This window comes from Patiria miniata, unplaced genomic scaffold (assembly GCF_015706575.1).
Source record: "Patiria miniata isolate m_02_andy unplaced genomic scaffold, ASM1570657v1 HiC_scaffold_5, whole genome shotgun sequence".
Taxonomy (NCBI): domain Eukaryota; kingdom Metazoa; phylum Echinodermata; class Asteroidea; order Valvatida; family Asterinidae; genus Patiria; species Patiria miniata.
Genome location: NW_024037072.1, coordinates 31,893,687 through 31,912,053, shown reverse-complemented (window position 1 = coordinate 31,912,053; position 18,367 = coordinate 31,893,687). Strand labels below are relative to the sequence as shown.

Sequence of the window (18,367 nt, the reverse complement as noted above, 5' to 3'; positions counted from 1 at the left end):
AACATTTGCAAACATCAAAAAATAAAACTACCAAATCATTTTGAAATACCTTGCTGGACTGTTAGTGAATGACAGTGTAAAGCATCCTGTAAAATCATGACACCTGGTATACTGTCATTTTCAAGAAAAGTTGTATTTTTGTACCAATTTCCAACGCTGATCGGCCGATCAGCGTTGGAAAAAAACTGGCTTTTTTTCAAATACTGGCCCCAGTTGACCATCACACTTGTTTGCAATCGATTACACACCTATGAACGGGTACAAGCCAGCTAGACTGGTTCCCTGACCTTACAATTCCCCAATATATGTAAACTGCTCTGTTTCTTCTTAAATGGAGTCAGGGAACCAGACTACAGGAGAATGATTGTTTTTCTTGGTTTTTATAGCATTTTCGAACCCCAAAACTCAAAAAAGTCAGTGTAACTATATTTGCTATATATTTCCAACCCCCCAATTCCATCCATTTCTGAAAATTACAGCAAAAGCAAATGATGTATATTCCCTTTAAGGAAATAAATGTATCCTCAATTATAGGGAAAGTCTTTAGCTTATTAATCAATTCTGGTAATGAAACCAATATGCCCCAACTCCCTTGTATTCTTTGTCAACTCGCCATATTTAAAAAAGAAAATTAGTTACAGTAAATTAGCCTGCTTTCCAAATCAATGTTGTGTTTTTATATTTTGTGTTTGGGTTCGATTCGAGTATAAAGTCTTCAAAATTGCCCGATCTCATTTCTTCTACCGATTTCTTTTACTATATTTTAAAAAAATATTCGTGTAAAAGTATACTCTTTATTATAGACGCCACTTTAACATTTTAGAATCCCATCCTCTCCAAGTTGCCCACGGTCAATTTCTATGGCTGTTATAAAAAAAAACCCACAATTTCAGATTAAATAAAGTTATTTATATTGTCATGGGAAATGAAGGGAATTGAACCCCGGACATATTGATAAGGACTGCACACTACTTTGTTCAAAGGGTTTTAAAAACCATAGCTGTTTGAATTTTCGAAATTGGACAAGGGATTACTGAAATATGACGACACGGGTCCAGGCGAACAAAACTGGGCCAATTACTGACTTTATTTCAAGTCTACCTGTCCTGCTGCGCCGTAACTATCGCATGTAGCTGCAATTTTGGAAGTCAAATTCTATCGCATCGCGCCGAGCCGAAACTATCGCTTTCAGGTCCAGTTTGAGGCAATTTTTGAATCTAAATTTGACTGTATTGACTAAATTATATTATATAAACTACGATTTTTTTCCCTAGTATTTTTGTGTAAAAGTGTACACTGTATTTCCAAAACACGATACGATAAACGCCACTATACCTTTTAGAATTCCGCCCTCTCTCGGCTGCCCAGTCAATTTCGATGGCTGTTATATAGTTAAACACAATTTCAGATTTAAATAAAGTGAAGCAAAAAAGGTTTAGAAACAACTGTTGTACTGTTTTTATTCATTAAACTTTAAAGTTTCAAACAAGTTTAAATTGTCCACTTTTTTTCAAATGGATATATCACTTTTTGGAAATAAACTCTTCTAATGTAACAGGGACAAACTAGAGCACGGCTGAAACAATCTAATGTGCATGATATACAGTTTTTATTCTGGTGTAATTCGTCATACACGTGTAATATACATGTACATTAAACATTAACCCATTTCTAAGGTAATAAATATCTTTAAAGATTCACACCCTAATCTCTGAAATGTCGCAGATGAATATTTTTACGTCAATTATCTTTTGCTTGCCCCAACTATTCGTGACCAAATGGAACAGACTATCTGCAAAACATAGAATATTGTCCATCACAAGTCCATCACAAGCCATCACAAGTCCATCACAAGCCATCACAAGTTCATCACAGGTCCATGTCAACTAACAAGCCTTTGTTATTGTTAGTCCCTGTAATAGTTGTGACTGGACTTGTGACTGGCTTGTGATTCTCTAATGACTGGACTTGTGATGTACTTGTGATCTATCACAATTCCTTGATCGACCAAACCACTGCTTCAGTGAAATCAATACTGCCGAAACGAGTAATCAAGATAGTCTCTACCAGTGGGCCAAATTACATGGCTCTACGTAACGTTAGCGAAAAATCCCTGCTTAATGTAGCAGAAAATTCAGTGGTTGTGGTAAGCGCATTTCACGGGTTAGCAAGGAATTTGGGGTTATACACATGCTAAATCCTGGAACTAGTGATTGTGTGCTTACAGGGTTAGCGCATATTTTTTTTCTGCTGGTGCTTTTAGCACAAAATGGTGATCCTCAGCACGGACTTGGGGCCTGGTTCTGCCTATAAATCTACTACAATTCGTGCAAGAGCGGTGCTTTTGAATCTAGTATATAAATTCACTAACCATCCAAATTAAAAAAAAAAAGCTTGTCAGATGAAATTAAAATATACGTACTACTAAAAGCCATTTTAGAAACGGAGGCACTTAACACACATAAAAAATACATATTGATCAATTTTTGTGCTGGTTCAAAGTGAAAGACATAATAGTGCACATCAAATTTCAATGCAGTACTTTATTCCCTTGAATGATGAACTTTAACAAACGTCTGTACATTGTGCTGTTAAAATACAAAATGCATGACTACGGCCTGAACTAAACCTTGCTAGAAATGACTGAAAAAAGGAATAAAATAGTTAAAACGATAAATATAGAATTTCAGCTTGATACAGTCATTCTCAAAAATTGTGAGAAAAAATAAATCAGGCTTATTTTTGAATTGGCCATAACGAACTATTTACCCAACTGGACAGAAACTTTTGTTGTTGAAAAGCTAATGAACCATACTCTCCAAATAATTATGTATAGATATTTACGATGTATTTTTTTCTAAAAGCTGTGAAAAAGAAGGAGCTTGGAATGTTTTTTTATTCGGGGGGGGGGGGGGGGGGGGACACCATGTAGCAAGTCAATGTATATCGGCTGAAAATGTTGCCCACTGGAACCAAATAGCCCTTATATCATTTTGAGGTTTACTTCATTACTGCTTTATTTCTATCTATTGGTAATTATGCCAAAACACGCAGAGAGTTAAATATTGAATTGATATTGCTGAAATTGGTCCACATAGTCACATTGTTGTCCCCCCAACATGTTTCACAAAAGCTCATTTCATCAGAAAGTGCTGTCAAGTCGTTTTTATAGACTAGTCACATTCAAACCCTAACATGGAGAAAACTTGTTGAAATTTGTAAGTGGCGAGTGATAGTTATCTATGTTGACAAGAATATAACTGTTGCTGCAATTTTAAGTGCAAATCCATAAAGGTAATGGACATTATTTTCAAACATTCACAAAATGAAACCGTCAAAATAGCATGAAATATCCTACTTGATTATGAGTGCATAAAGGATCAAGCATCCTGTAAAGTCAGTGTGCCTAGTATGCTGTCATGTTCGACAAAAGACGAATTACCAAAATTTCCTCACGATGGTTAGGCCCAAACCATCGCGCTTCCAACAGAAATCTATGCTTTGCGTCAAGAAAAATGAAGATACAGTTTCACAGTTTTCTCAAAAAGTATTATATGTACTGAGCTGAAATTTCGACAGGTTAGGTTTTTTTCATAAGCTGCTTCAGATTTTTTTTTTTTTTGGCTTCCCCCCCCCCCCCCAAGCTTCAATTGTACAGACAAGGTGGGTACTATTTTGCTTTTTTGTGTCCTCATTATACATTGGTGTCCTCCATAATTTGCCTTGGTGCCCTTTATTATTTACCTTGGTGCAATTTCCCCATTCCTTGGTGCTCCTTGATACAAAAAATTTGAGGAGGGGCGGCAATAGAGGGCGCTGTTGTTGCTTCTGTGTTAATTTTAAGAAAAAAAAAAGGTTGACGCGCATGATTAAAATCGACGCACGCGCTGACCAGAGACCGAGTATTTTTTTTTTTTGCCTAACCATTATTGCTTCGTCCTTCGGATGGGACGTAAAGCCGTAGGTCCCGTGTGTTCTGCAATGCAATGCAGGTAAAAGAACCCAGTTACACTTATCGCTTAGAGAAGGCGTTTGGCCTGATGTTTCTGGCTTCCTCTTAAAACTCCCCTGCGGAGTATTTAGGAGAAGAACCATCCAAGATCTTGTTCACCACCTGTTTCTTGCAACAGGACTTGGGAATTGACACGTGATCCATCGCAAATACTCAAGCGTAACACTGTAATTAATTGTTAATAGGCTTACACAAAAATTTATAAATTCCATTGTTTCCTCCCCCAAAAAACACTACAAGCGGAACTGAAGCATTCCTACTTAAACACCTTAAATATCTATGTCAAAAATAAGTCAATTTATGGGCCCTTACATTACAACTCTTACCTACAATTTAAGTCAAAAATAACTTTGTACGTACTCCCTTCCCAAATATTAATTTCAGTATTAACACACAACGTTTCAAACTAGCAAAAACTGAATAATTATAGTTCCAGTACCTAGTACTGGCATGAGTTTTAAAAATATAATTAGGATATGATTTTTAAATATCAAAATAGTTAAAATGTTTTGTGCTTTGTGACTACAACTTGAGTTGTTGAATTTGCAGATAGTGATGAATTTAAGAAAAATGGTTACGAGAAGAAACAGAGGTTTATGCGCTGCGTGAGCGAATGAGAGAGGGTGCTTTTGACCCCTTTCTAGAGCCCCGTGGACCGGACACACTGCCTGTGTGTACTAGTTCGCGCGCGTAAAGCGCAAAGTACGCATGACTTATTTGATTTTGAATGAGCACAAAGCCAAAGCGTAAGTCTGACGTCTCATATGTCCGACATCTTATAAGTCCGACAAATTAAACGCCTCGTTTTTCCGACGTCGGACTTATGAGGCGTCGGACCTATAAGGCGGAAAAAATAGATTTTATGTCTCATAAGTCCGACACCTCATAAGTCCAAAATTTTGGACTTATGAGGCGTCGGACCTATGAGGCGTCGGACTTATGATACGGCCCAAGGTAAACACCTAGGGTACTTCTCAGTAAACACCTAGGGTACTTCTCAGAACCAAAATTCTCTTTTAAAAGTAACTTCATATCTCTGCAAACCTCTCCCGGGTTATTTTGAAACTGATTTTTATATTTTGTTCATTTCAAGGCTAATTATAATTTGAGCAAGTTTACTTGCTGTAATGTTCCACTGGCCAGTAACTGTGTAACTTTCCATTCAAGAAAATGGCATCTAAAAACTTGTGAATATTTGCAAGTGTTTGAAAAAAACTTGCAAACAATTTTGGTTTATACAAATGGGAACCCATAGGGGGATTCGACGTCACAAAATGTAGTCGGTGAAATTTGCAACAAATGAAATGCGTTCTAATCGCACAAATCGCACATACTGGCGAATCAACCATTTTGGCGATTTTGCTATTTTGGGGGTTTATAAAATGCTCCTTCAATTCTTTATGCCAAAATTCTTAATTCTTGTCTGGATTTTGAGATTCGGAGCCCTGATGTCCCGCATTTGCATTCACGTTTGTGTTTGCACTGAGAATACGAAGAGGCCTTTACAGCTGAAACTATGCAGAACCTTAACCTGGGCTCTGATGAGGTCATATTTGGAATCCTCTCTTCACATCCTTGAGGATATTCTTACTGGGGTCATGATGTCTCATAGGCCAGGTTGGGGCCCAGCCACTTCTCCACATCAGCAAGATCCATGCGCTTCCTGCTGGCGTAATCTGCGACCTGACGCAAGGAAGGAAGGTGGAGAATGCTCCAGCATTAGATATCGCTGTAATGCTACATTTGACTGAGTGCACTGTTTTTGCATGACCTGTATGTTACATAAAAATGTTGAGTCAGGCCTGAAAATTAATGCTGCCAAGTACAGGATTTCTCTTGACCCTCTGAACAGTCACAGACAGTCAAAAATGCCATCCACTTCCCCTGCCATGCCTTATACACAGGCTAGTCACCGACAGTCAGATCATATTTCAAGCAAGCACTCTGACTAGTCAAATTCAGTCAGTAGACCAAAGCACGCAACTGGTAGGCACAGCTGGCTTATCAATCATGTACATGTACAGTCAAAACATAGCTGTACCAAGTTACATAAACAGTCACAGCCAGTCAATCCTCCCTTATGTAGGCTGGGAGCTCTTAACTGTTAAAAAAACAGTCACTTGATTGATTTTGACTGAAAGGACAACTTGGCAGAGAATGTAAGTTTGCATCTATAGGAGGGTTAATGGCTCATCCATTTCAGAGAGATCATTAGCAGTGAGGGCAGCAAACAGCACTTAATGGCACATGAGATCATTTGCAAACACTCTAAATCAAATCTGTCAAAACAGTATGAAAAAGCCCACTTGATTGTAAGTAAATAGTACGAAACATACATCAGATTGGAACCAGCCAACTGATCCCGTTAGCTTGGTGGTCAAGTGGTAAGACGTCTGCACTAGAAAGCAGGAGGTCATGGGTTCGAGTCACACCCGAGTGATTTTTTCCAACTTTCATTCGGGAGGTAACACACTGAGTATACAGGTTTTAAAACGTCAGTGAAGGGCAAAACCTAATATGAAAAAGCCCACTTGATTGCAAGTAAATAATAGTATGAAACATCCTGTGAAATCATCGAGTCTGGTATGGCTGCCATTCTTAAGGAAAGAGGAATTTTGTATCAGTACTAACGCTGGTCAGGACCTTACCATCACAAGAACGAACAGTTTTCTCAAATACTACATCCGTTAAACGGCCGCGAGCCAGTAGTTGTCGTCATGAGTATGCTTGAGCACACTAGGTATATGTATGTATTACTTTCCCATGACACAGCCGGCACTGGGGCACTCCCTGTGACATAATGTTTTCTATGCACGACAAATTTCGCAAGCTGCATGGTTTAAAATGAACAGCATTTTTGCATTTTTTTTTTCCAGCACCAATCGGCACAAAACATTGAACAGCTCAGTGGAACGACGTCTGCTGTACATTAATGAGCCCTTAAATTGGTCCATTTCATGATATTACGACAAATACAGATGTGCCTATAGGCACCAGAGGCAGACTTTACTTGACATGGTGATTCAAAAATGGTTTCTTTGTGCACATATTTAAGCTTTGGTGCATCTGCACTGTGAAATACACTTCCAGTACAAACTCTCCGGATACAGTAAGCACAACTTTTCTGATCGCCATAAACCCTAATCCGCCCCGATTCCTTGCAATATAACCGAATGTTTTGGAGGAGTTTTGCAGGATTAAAGATGGTTTAGCCCAGCCACTGCTACCCAACTTGGTATTGGATGTCCCTTGCTCAAGATCAAGGACAAAAACTAGCCTTTTGATTTCCTGTACAATGTAGGATTATGGAAGATTCATTCATTCATTTTTATTTTGCCGATAAAAAATATACAAAAGGCATACAAAATCATTTGCATTTCATGCATTTTGTTCATTTCCAATAATAACACCACTCAAAATCCAAGGAAGAATTTTCAACTCCTAAACTGTTGAAGTTTCAGACATTTCACTTTTCAAAAAAAAAGAAGTGAAAAACCATGCAAAACCTTTTGATCACGAAACAGGATTTCGTCAATAGCACTCTTTATTCCAAAAATCTGTCCATTGACTGATTATTGGAAGCACCTACATTTCTACATTTCTTCTAAATGACAGCAAGCCAGACGGAATATTTTCGCGGGGTGTTTGGTACCAAAGTAAGCTTTTTTATTATTATTTGGTAGGTTACTTGTTGGGATATTGCAAATGATCAAATATGTCTTGGAAAGTTCGGGTGAACAGCAGCATGAAATTTGGCCCAAGTCCCAAGCAATGAAGGAAATGAACCAGCAATTCCTTACTTGGTCTTTAGAGATCTTCCCCACGGCGAAATAGCTGGACTTGGGATGGGCGAAGTAGAGGCCTGAGACGGAGGCGGCGGGCTCCATGGCTAAGGATTCAGTCAGCTTGATGCCGCAGTTGGTCTCTACGTCCATCAGCTCCCACATGGTCTGTTTCTCTGTGTGGTCTGGTTGACTGGGATAACCCGGGGCCGGCCTGATACCCTAGAGATTGTTGACAATGAGATGAGATTTCGAGAAATGAAATATTTGGGTAATTATACTTCCATGTCAATCATTTTGTTTTAAGTTTCAATGATATATAAAGGGAATGTGCAACATATGCTTTTGCTGCAATTTTTAGAAATAAATGGATTTGGAGGATTAGTATGTTATAGCAAATATTGTTATTAAACTGGCTTGTTTCATGTTTTGGGCTTGTAGATGCTTGAAAAACCAAGAAAACCAATCGTGTTCTTGTAGTCTGGTTCCCTGACCCCATTTAAGATGAAACGGAGCAATTTATAGACTTTGGGGAATTGCAAGGTCAGAGAATCAGTCTAGCAGACTTGTACCCCTTGACAGGAGTGTAATCAATTGCAAAGAAAATGCGGAATAACTAAATGTGAAAAATTAAAAGCAGTTTTTGAGAGAAAAAAACAAGTTTTCTCCAACCGGCGTTGGAAAAATACAAGTTTTCTTGAAAATCATCAGCACACCAGGAGCCACGAATTTACAGGATGCTTTAAACAGTCATTCCCTAACAATCCAGTACGGTATTTCGTGATAATTTTATCATTTCGTTTTTTGATGTTTGCAAATGTTGTATCTTCCCTTTAAGTCAATCAAACATTTCCTCGTCTTGTAGTATACAAATATTAACTGCTTTGAGGGGTGTAGGGTAAAACTAGCCTCCCGAGGAGATCCATGACGTGTTCTGTTTTCCCGAGGCTTAGCTGCAGGAAATAGAACGCTCCAGGGATCACCGAGGGAGGCTAGTTTTACTACACCACGAGATAAAGCAGTCAATACTTGTTTTATAACACATCACCCACAGATTCTGCTTGATTTTAAGAGAGGATGCTTTGCCTCGCCCGTTACATGGGGGGAGGCGGCTTCGCTGTCACTTCTTAAACATGATCCCCATTTCCTATTTGTGTGCTTAACAGTCTTGAATATTTAATTTTCATAATACAAAAAACAGTTATTACATTGTGGAAAAACTTGCAGACATTGTTTTTTTAATGCTTTGTAGAGGATTTGAAGAAACTGTGCTGTGTAAATGTCAATTGGTATTGTCCTTAAAATACAACAGAAAAGAGTTTTATCGATCCGAACCGAGTTAACTTTCCGAATGTGGGAGATGTACTTGTGACCCACCTCATATTTCACTTTGAGAAGGTCCTGGGTGTCCAGGTGTTCTTGGTTGTTGTAGCCCCAGAACTCCTTCCGAAGCCTCATGTGTAACTCCTCTGCAAAAGCCTGCATCAAAGATATACGACAACCCTGCACTTCACTATCATGTTTGTCAATGGCAAAATATGAATCCATTCTACACATATTTTACAAACAGTGTAGTGTGCATGAACACGCAAAGTGGAAGGGTCCTTCCCACAGGATATCATATCATTGCTAGGTGACACAGCAATGTGTAACAAACATTGACACTTTATGATAAACATTGGCACTAACATTGGGACTATTACCCTCACTGAACAGTAAGGCTATGCATCTCAGCAGGTTAGTTGTTAAGCACTCATCTAAAGATTTGAACACTTTTGTTGCTTCAAACAAACAAAAATGCACAATTGGCAAATGATCTATCCTACCTTTAAGACTGAAACATTAGGTCAGCTAATATTGTTTATATTAGGTCGATCCAGTCAGTAAGCAGTCTGCAGTAGTTTGATTCATTTTCATCTTCCAAAAAGTCTCAATAAAATAGAAAAAAACGCACTCACAAAAGAAAAGAAGTACCAGATGGATTTTACTATCTGTGGGAATTCTCAAAAGAGTAAGTCTCAGGTAAAATTCCTACCAAACCTAATCAGAAAAATCTTTTCAGAAAAACAATTTTATTTTCTAAGAAGCATACCTCGGCTAGTCTGTCAGCAAGCGCCTTGACCATGATGATACTGTAGTCATCAAACTCTTTCTCGTATTTTGCGCAGAGCTCTCGGGAGCCAAAACCTGCGGACACGGCAAATGCACCGACATAATCTGGTACCCCTGACTCCCGCGGCGCGACAAAGTCCGACAGGCACATGTAGGGTTCCTTGGGGGTCCCTGAATCTTTCTCAGCCTGAAAAGAAGAAGAAAAGAAGTGGAAACAAAATCGTCAAGATATAGGTTTTGGAAAACTTGTAAATCCATCACACAGAATGCGATTAATGTGGATACTCTTAGGTGGAGGTGAAAATAAGTACTGCCAACTCGGGCGATTAACAATGCAGTGCGCCACCAAGAGTTTGCCACGGAGAGTCCATTTTCCAAGTTAACGGTCGACAAAACATGGCCCATTTGAATGAGTGTTGGTAGACAACTTGAGATAATATATCATAGATTGGGGCATAGCGTTCTGTCGCCTTACAAAAAACACCATATTGGTAACAGGAAAAGAAATGGGCAAACAGAGCCTCGAATCATACGCTTACGAAACCACTGACCGGAAAAACTAACAATTTCAAATGTCCCGCGCTGTGAATTGTCGACCATCTCCCACAATGCATTGGGGAAAAATGAACTCTGTGTGGCAAACTCTTGGTGGCACACTGCATTGTGAATCGCTTGAATTGAACACATTTCAATTGCAGCAAATTCTGCAAGAAATGCTTTCTCTTTTGTTAACCATTAAGTGGCGGGATTATTTTTCCTGAAAATTTCGATTTTCACAAAAGGCAACATTTTCCAAAAAACTTCTGATATACAGCCAAACGCCACAAAGACTGACTCAGTGTGCACTGGAGCATAAATTGTACACTAGACCTTTATCATGCTGCCACCATTTCTGTTATGTTGCCTGTATCCAATCACAGAATGATGATGTTTTTTGTATGATGTACTGAATGATGATGTTTTTTGTGCAAAAAGGAACCAGACTATTTTTTCTTCCAGCCTTGCTTTGGTTACGTTGATTTGAATGGGAAGAAATCCAGATGGCCGCAACATGATAATGATCTATAGGCTGTTCAAGGCCAACACACGGTCTGCCTCCACAGACTTCATGGACTTAGTGTGTAAAAAAGGCACGAGGGATTAGTGTGTTTAGACGTCACCCGGAGGCGAGTCGAGGCAATCTTGACGTCTTAACCTGTCAGTCGTGCCTGTGTATAAAAACAGCCAGTGCCTGTTATCACGTCCTCCGATGTGAACTGGTTAATAGTGTCCTCTAATTCACCAGTGGCTTGCCAGGGACCAACATTAGGAGAACAAATGAAATCCTTGCAACAGACAGACCGTACCTGCTGTCGAAGGCCGTAAAACACAGCACTGGGCTCCCCAACGCCGATCTCTTCACTGAAGACATAGATATCGTCTGCCACGCTGTAGGCTGGGTAGATGCACAGGACCCCCGAGGCACGCAGTAGCTTCTGGTCGATGATCTTGTTCAGCATTGTCTGCGCCTCGTTGAATACCTTCTGCGCTTCCTCACCTTGTAAAACAACATTGAGACCGTTTGAGACCACCTTATTTTTGATCAACTGTGGTTGGCGTGGTAGGCTGGTTCCCGCCCCACAATCAGTATCGAATAATGTATGGACCCGGAGCCAGTCTGCTCACTAAGCACATCAGTCTTTGCCCAAAATAAATACCTTTCAGTTCAGAGGGTTGCAGACGCAAAAAAAAACAGGGGAAAAAAAGTTTTTTTGGTTGGAATAGAACATACAGGTTGAAAAGTAAACTAACAGTATACAAATATTGAGTGTCTCTGAGTGGAATGGGAGGAACATTATCGCAAGGTAAATCTGGATTTTTCTATTTTACGAGGTTAAGCCGAGTGAAACGGAAAATTCCAGATTTTACCGAGCGATCTCATTCCTCCCATTTCACAATTTAAAGCCACTCAATTTTTGTTTTTTATAACTAACATATAGATCCTTGTCATTTGCTTTACAGTGAAAATGAACTTCTATTTCAAAACAAAATTGGTGGGAAATGTATTTCTCTCTTCCAAACCACCGCTTCACGAAATGTCTGAACACAACTCTGTAGCGCTGGCTAATGGGATTAAAACGCGCTATGCACAACGCTCAACCCACACACCAGCATGCATTTGCACACAAATACCGCGTCATGGAACAAGAATGATCCCAACTGTTGCATAGTAAATCCCATTCCCCATGGGCGAATGGGACTTTTTGAGCCCCGGCGTGAGTGGGAACAAAAATATAAATGTCACGTGATGTGAGTTACTCCAATCAAATGACAAGGATCTGTATGTCAGTTATATAAGAAAAAATATATCGAGGTTGTTGAAGAGCACTAGGGGACACAACTTTAACAACGATCCAAAGCATGTTGATTGGTCGACATCACTCACCAACTGTCTTGTCCTTGAAGATCTTCGGGTAGCCCCGGTTGGGATACTTCCCCTCAGCTGCCAGACATCAAAGAAAGGTTTCCAGTCGATGCAAGGTACCAGACTAGTCAGGTCGTAATCCTTGAACACTTTGGTGCCAATGAAGGCTGGGGTAACTGGGGGGGGGGGGATAAAGAAGATACAAAATATAAGAGATTCTTTTCTCCATCTTGTTTGCACCAATACTTCAAACACATTTCAAAAAGGCTACTTTGAATCCACGTTTGCTGCAAGTCATACAATCACAGCCATCATGGCATTTCAGAATAGGGCTGTGCATCGGTTACCCGACTGCTGATGTCAGGATCCTGTTTCAGATTATGGGATTGGGTCCCCGTAACCAACTTTACAAATTACTTAGATACTTCTCAGACAAAGAAAAATAAAGTGTTTTAATGCCATTTTGTGGAAATTTTCAAAATGAAAAACCAGGCTATATTAAAAATCCAAACAGAGTTCACGCTTATGTGCATTTTAAGGTGCAACAGATGATGCTCGCGCAAGTTGCAGTTTACACCGCAAAGCAATAAAATGCTTGAGACAACTTCCGGGATTTGAATTTTGGGGTCGGTTTTCGTTTACGGGTACCCGTGGTTTACTTCAATAGGGTACCTGGTTCCCCTACTAAAATAAAGTAAATGCACACCAATATTTCAGGGCAATGTAAATTTCAATTGACCCTTTGACTTATTGATGTTTTTTTAATCGAAACAATACGCATTTAATGATAAAAACACGGAATAACTGTTAGGAACACAGCTAAAAGCACTGGAAAGCTGTTAGTTTCTTTCCCTTTTAGTCTGATGACACAGACAACTTAAGGGACAAGTTGCATAGAGTGGAGGATCTTTTGAAGTGGAGGGTTATAAATGACAGACTGATTCAAAAGTTAAGAAATGAATTATACTTGTCTTATCAGCTTTTATTATTATACCTGGTCTTGGCTCTGTGTTCCAGTCAATGTGAAACTTCTTTTTTCTAGCTTCCTCCAAGGAGAGGTAGTGACGATCCTGAAACAGAAACATCGGGAATTTAGGAATAATTACAAAGGGACAAAATAGTGACAAGTTTTTGAAAGGTTTCATGGTGAGGTTGCAAAGGTGAAAGGTCAGGAGGGTGGAGCTACACCCCTGTAACCTTTTGAAAGGTCAAACTTAGACTCACCTTCAAGGAGTCGTAGTGATCTTCACGAATCTCCTCATATTCCTCCCGGATTTCGTCGGCAAAGTCTTCAATCTGGTCCTTGTCCATCAGGGAAGAACACTGGCAAACAAAGCACACGGGTACATAGGTTACCCGACCAGAAACATTGCATAAAAAAAAACAGCGTTGCTGTTGAAACCCCTCAGCCAGAGTCAAGTTACCATCCGGAAACCATTTACCTTTAACTGACCACGGTGACCTTGACCTTTGGACCCCAAAACCAATCCCAACTTGCCTGTACCCAAGGTAGCAGACCAGTAAATAAACTTCCATAGACCTCAATGGTAAATGCTCCCACTTCAAAAATTCGGGAAAAATACTCACAACTCTCCAAGGTGTTCGAGACACACATCAAATTAAAGCTTATTTCATCATCTTTCATTTTCTTTTCAATTTTCGGGGGGTCAACTGATGACTTTTAGGAGAAATTTCCATCTGAAGATGATCACCCCTGAAAATAGTCCTGAAGCCCATCGTCATTTTGAAAAATGATTACACTCCATTGCAAAATAGAGCGCTTTTAGGGTCCAAATTACATCAAAATTACACAGAACTGCAAGCTCCCAGTCCTGTGCACAGCTTCCACCCATATTTTTTACATTCCCTCAAGTTCATGGCCCACAGCATGCTCAAATACCGAAGATTTTGAGGGCATGCAAATCGTGATTTGGCCGGCGCAGGCAATTTCGGACCGATTTACTGGTCTGCACTCCCAAGGGCAACCCCCTACCTAAGTAAGACACCAAAATCTCATTTCTAACTCAAGTTATCATCCGGAAACCATTTACCTTTAACTGACCATGGTGACCTTGACCTTTGACCCTTTGACCCCCAAACCAATCTTAACTTGCCTGTACCCAAGGGCAACCCCCTACCAAAGTTAGAAGCAAAATGCGATTTCTAACTCAAGTTATCATCCAGAAACCATTTACCTTTAACTGACCATCTGGTGACCATGAGGACGCTGTTACAATGCTATTTTGGGGTACAGATTTATCTTGCAAACAAAATTAGATGCCATTTTGAGGTGGAACCATGTTTGCGCGCATGCCAGTTGCCACACGCGTTCTTAAATACGAGGCGCACGCGTATTTTAGTAACACTATTGGTTGAAGGAGCCCGAAGTGCGTGTGTTCTATCTGAGCGCGACTCACACAAGCCTGGTGTCATCTTAGAAAATGGCTGTCACCGAACTAAGTCTATGCACAGACGTATCCAAGGTTATGGACTGCTAAGGCTCAACAATACCTTTTTCAATAGTTTTTTCAAGATTAAAGTAAAATTGTTACTAGTGGTTCAATAAACAGGAGTTATTTAATGTCGGCGAAGTGGACTATTTTTACTGACTAATCGTGACTGTTGTGATCCCTTGTTATTGTCCAACTTATCAAGATCGGAAAAAGAAACTCACAGCTTTGTTTTCAAAGTAAATGAATTGTTATTTTTTCTGTGACAAATTTTTAAAGTTTCCACACAATTCCGAAAAAGGTCGAAACAAACTTACTTCTCAAATGGTGGCTGCAGGTGATTGAATGAATGTTTCATGATCCAACAGAAATCACACACAAACAAAATTTAAAAAAAATGTTTAAAACGTTGCGCAGCTATGCAACGCTTCGTGAAATCAGTCATAAGTCTATTGCGCAGCTATGCAACAAATTTGTTGCGTAAATCCTACGCGCTGTGTAAGCTACACACTGTTTCGTGACACAAGAAGCTGATCTACATACCACAACAACGCTCTTTGACGCGTCCAGGACATGTATGGTAGGAGCAGAGTAGCAGGGCGCAATCTTGACAGCCGTGTGGGTCTTGGACGTCGTGGCTCCACCAATCAGGAGCGGCAGCTTGAAGCCTAGGCGTTCCATCTCCTTGGCAACGTGTATCATCTCGTCAAGCGAGGGCGTGATCAGCCCAGACAGGCCAACAATATCTGTGACATTAGAATCAGTCAAACCACGAGTCAGGTTACAGTTAGTGGGGGGTAAACAATGACTGATGGCACGTTTATAGTTGGTTGCGTGATGGTCGCGTGACTGAAAAATGTACACGCGATTCTCTAACACGCTCAAAAGTGGATCGTACTCTAAAAGCAGACATTTTGAATGAATGTGTATGATTGTAGAACATATTGAAAATTGACGGGATGAAATTTTACCATTGAGCTCTAAATTAATGCAACGTCAGAGTACAGCAAATGTAGCTGCAAAGCAAACACTTTCATGTATAAAATCATCGGAAATGCCTACATGCACACGTGCATTGTTTGCGCACAGCGAAATGAAATTCTCATTTACTGGTTGTTGGTTAAGGTCTACAGCATAGTGGCTTCCTTTATACATTGGTTTCAAATTTAAATACAGATATGCAAATTGCCTTACAAAATCTCTGCAAAATGTAGAGTTTTTCACAGGTTTGTGTGTAAACATGGATGCGCCCGGCTAGCTCCCATTTCGTACAGTGAGTTTTCTCTCTAGTGATGCAATACACATAAATACCTGCTTTAGCCTCAATGGCCGTCTGGAGAATTTTGTCGCATGGGGTCATGACCCCTAGGTCAATGACCCTGTAGTTGTTACATCCCAGCACCACGGCCACTATGTTCTTTCCGATGTCGTGGACGTCTCCCTTGACTGTGGCAATGACCACTGTGCCACTGTAGGAATCCTGAGAAAGTTTGGGAAAAGATAATGCTATAATGGCACCAACTGGGTCTAATTTCATGGCACTGCTGACCACAGAATTCCGCGCTTACCATCACCATTTTGTGCTAACAGTGCTAGCAGAAAAATGTTGTGCTAACCCTGTAAGCACAAACTCCTTAGTTGCTGGATGTATGCATGTGCACTACTTCCCTCAACCATGTTATATTTGTATATTGCGTCCCTCGGCTTTGCATCAGAAGGTAGTCAAATCAGCCAGCACCTCAGGATCTGTAATTTCACCCTACTTCTTCTCAACCATGATATATTTGTATATTGCCTCCCTCTGCTTTGCATCAGAAGGTAGTCAACAAATCAGCCAGCACCTAAGGACCAGTAATTTCACACTACTTCACCTCAACCATGTTATATTTATATATTGCCTCCCTCTGATTTGCATCAGCAGGTAGTCAAATCAGCCAACACCTCAGGACCAGTAATTTCACCTTACTTCTTCTCAACCATGTTATATTTATATATTGCCCCCCTCTGCTTTGCATTAGAAGGTAGTCAAATCAGCCAGCACCTCAAGACCAGTAATTTCTACTTCACCTCAACCATGATATATTTGTATATTGCCTCCCTCTGCTTTGCATCAGAAGGTAGTCAACAAATCAGCCAGCACCTAAGGACCAGTAATTTCACACTACTTCACCTCAACCATGTTATATTTATATATTGCCTCCCTCTGCTTTGCATCAGAAGGTAGTCAAATCAGCCAGCACCTCAGGACCAGTAATTTCACACTAATTCACCTCAACCATGTTATATTTGTACATTGCCTCCCTCTGCTTTGCATCAGAAGGTAGTCAAATCAGCCAACACCTCAGGACCAGTAATTTCACACTACTTCACCTCAACCATGTTATATTTATATATTGCCTCCCTCTGCTTTGCATCAGAAGGTAGTCAAATCAGCCAGCACCTCAGGACCAGTAATTTCACACTACTTCACCTCAACCATGTTATATTTGTATATTGCATCCCTCTGCTTTGCATCAGAAGGTAGTCAAATCAGCCAGCACCTCAGGACCAGTAATTTTACACTTCTTCCCCTCAACCATGTTATATTTGTATATTGCCTCCCTCTGCTTTGCATCAGAAGGTAGTCAAATCAGCCAGCACCCCAGGACCAGTAATTTCACACTACTTCACTTCAACCATGTAATATTTGTATATTGCCTCCCTTTGCTTTGCATTAGAAGGTAGTCAAATCAGCCAGCACCTCAGGACCAGTAATTTCACCCTACTTCCCCTCAACCATGTTATATTTGTATATTGCCTCCCTCTGCCAACCCCTAGCACTCACCTGCATGATATCTTTGCCCGTCTCTTCTTTGATCTTCTGCTTAGCCAGCGCCTTCTCCCGTTCCATGAATGGGATGAGGTGGCCCACGGCCTTCTTCATGACGCGGGCTGACTTGATGACCTGGGGCAGGAACATCTTCCCTGCTCCAAACAGGTCCCCAACGATACTCATGCCCTGATGTCATGCAAAAGAACAAATCAGCAGTATAAGTTCAGAGTAAGAAGCCAGTTCATACTTCGACTTGACCCCAGTCGGGTGTTTTGCTTGGTAACACATGTACTAGCACCAGTGTTGTAGTACTCGTACTCGAGTACTACTCGAGTACTTTTTTAGTAGTACTCGTACTCATACTCGTACTGGAATGTCAAAGTACTCGTACCCGAAATGACGGTAATCGTACTCGGGCAGCAAAGTACTCGTCCTCGACAATTCGAAATTGAACTTGAGCATCAAGGTACTTGTACTCGAATAGCAGTACTCGGTGGGAAATGGTACAGCTTGACTTACCACAGCCTTATTTTACCAGTTTGAAATAATTGATTGGTTTGTGGAGAAGTACAAGTACTCGTACTTGTACTCGTACTCGGAAGTACTCGTACTCAGAGACCAGTTCTTGTACTTGGAGGTACAAGTACTCGTACTCGGCAACCTAAGTACTCGGCAGTACTCGGTACTCGGCAACCTAAGTACTCGGAAAAAAGTACTCGACTACAACACTGACTACCACGTTTGTTTATGGTGTAACTCAAGGATTTTCTATTGTTCATCCCGGACCTCTTCCCT

General features: G+C 40.4%; 1 protein-coding gene across 1 annotated transcript; it reads right to left on the bottom strand.

Annotated features, from left to right (window-relative positions):
- Positions 1-4,917: 4,917 nt before the first annotated feature.
- On the bottom strand, positions 4,918-17,782 carry LOC119741701 (methionine synthase-like). The gene is given in 12 exon segments (XM_038217560.1): positions 4,918-5,695; positions 7,813-8,016; positions 9,172-9,273; positions 9,887-10,093; positions 11,253-11,443; positions 12,332-12,385; positions 12,388-12,486; positions 13,305-13,380; positions 13,535-13,633; positions 15,304-15,506; positions 16,072-16,240; positions 17,585-17,782. Coding segments are annotated over 12 exon segments (1,662 nt in total). The 5' UTR covers positions 17,756-17,782; the 3' UTR covers positions 4,918-5,608.
- Positions 17,783-18,367: the final 585 nt, after the last annotated feature.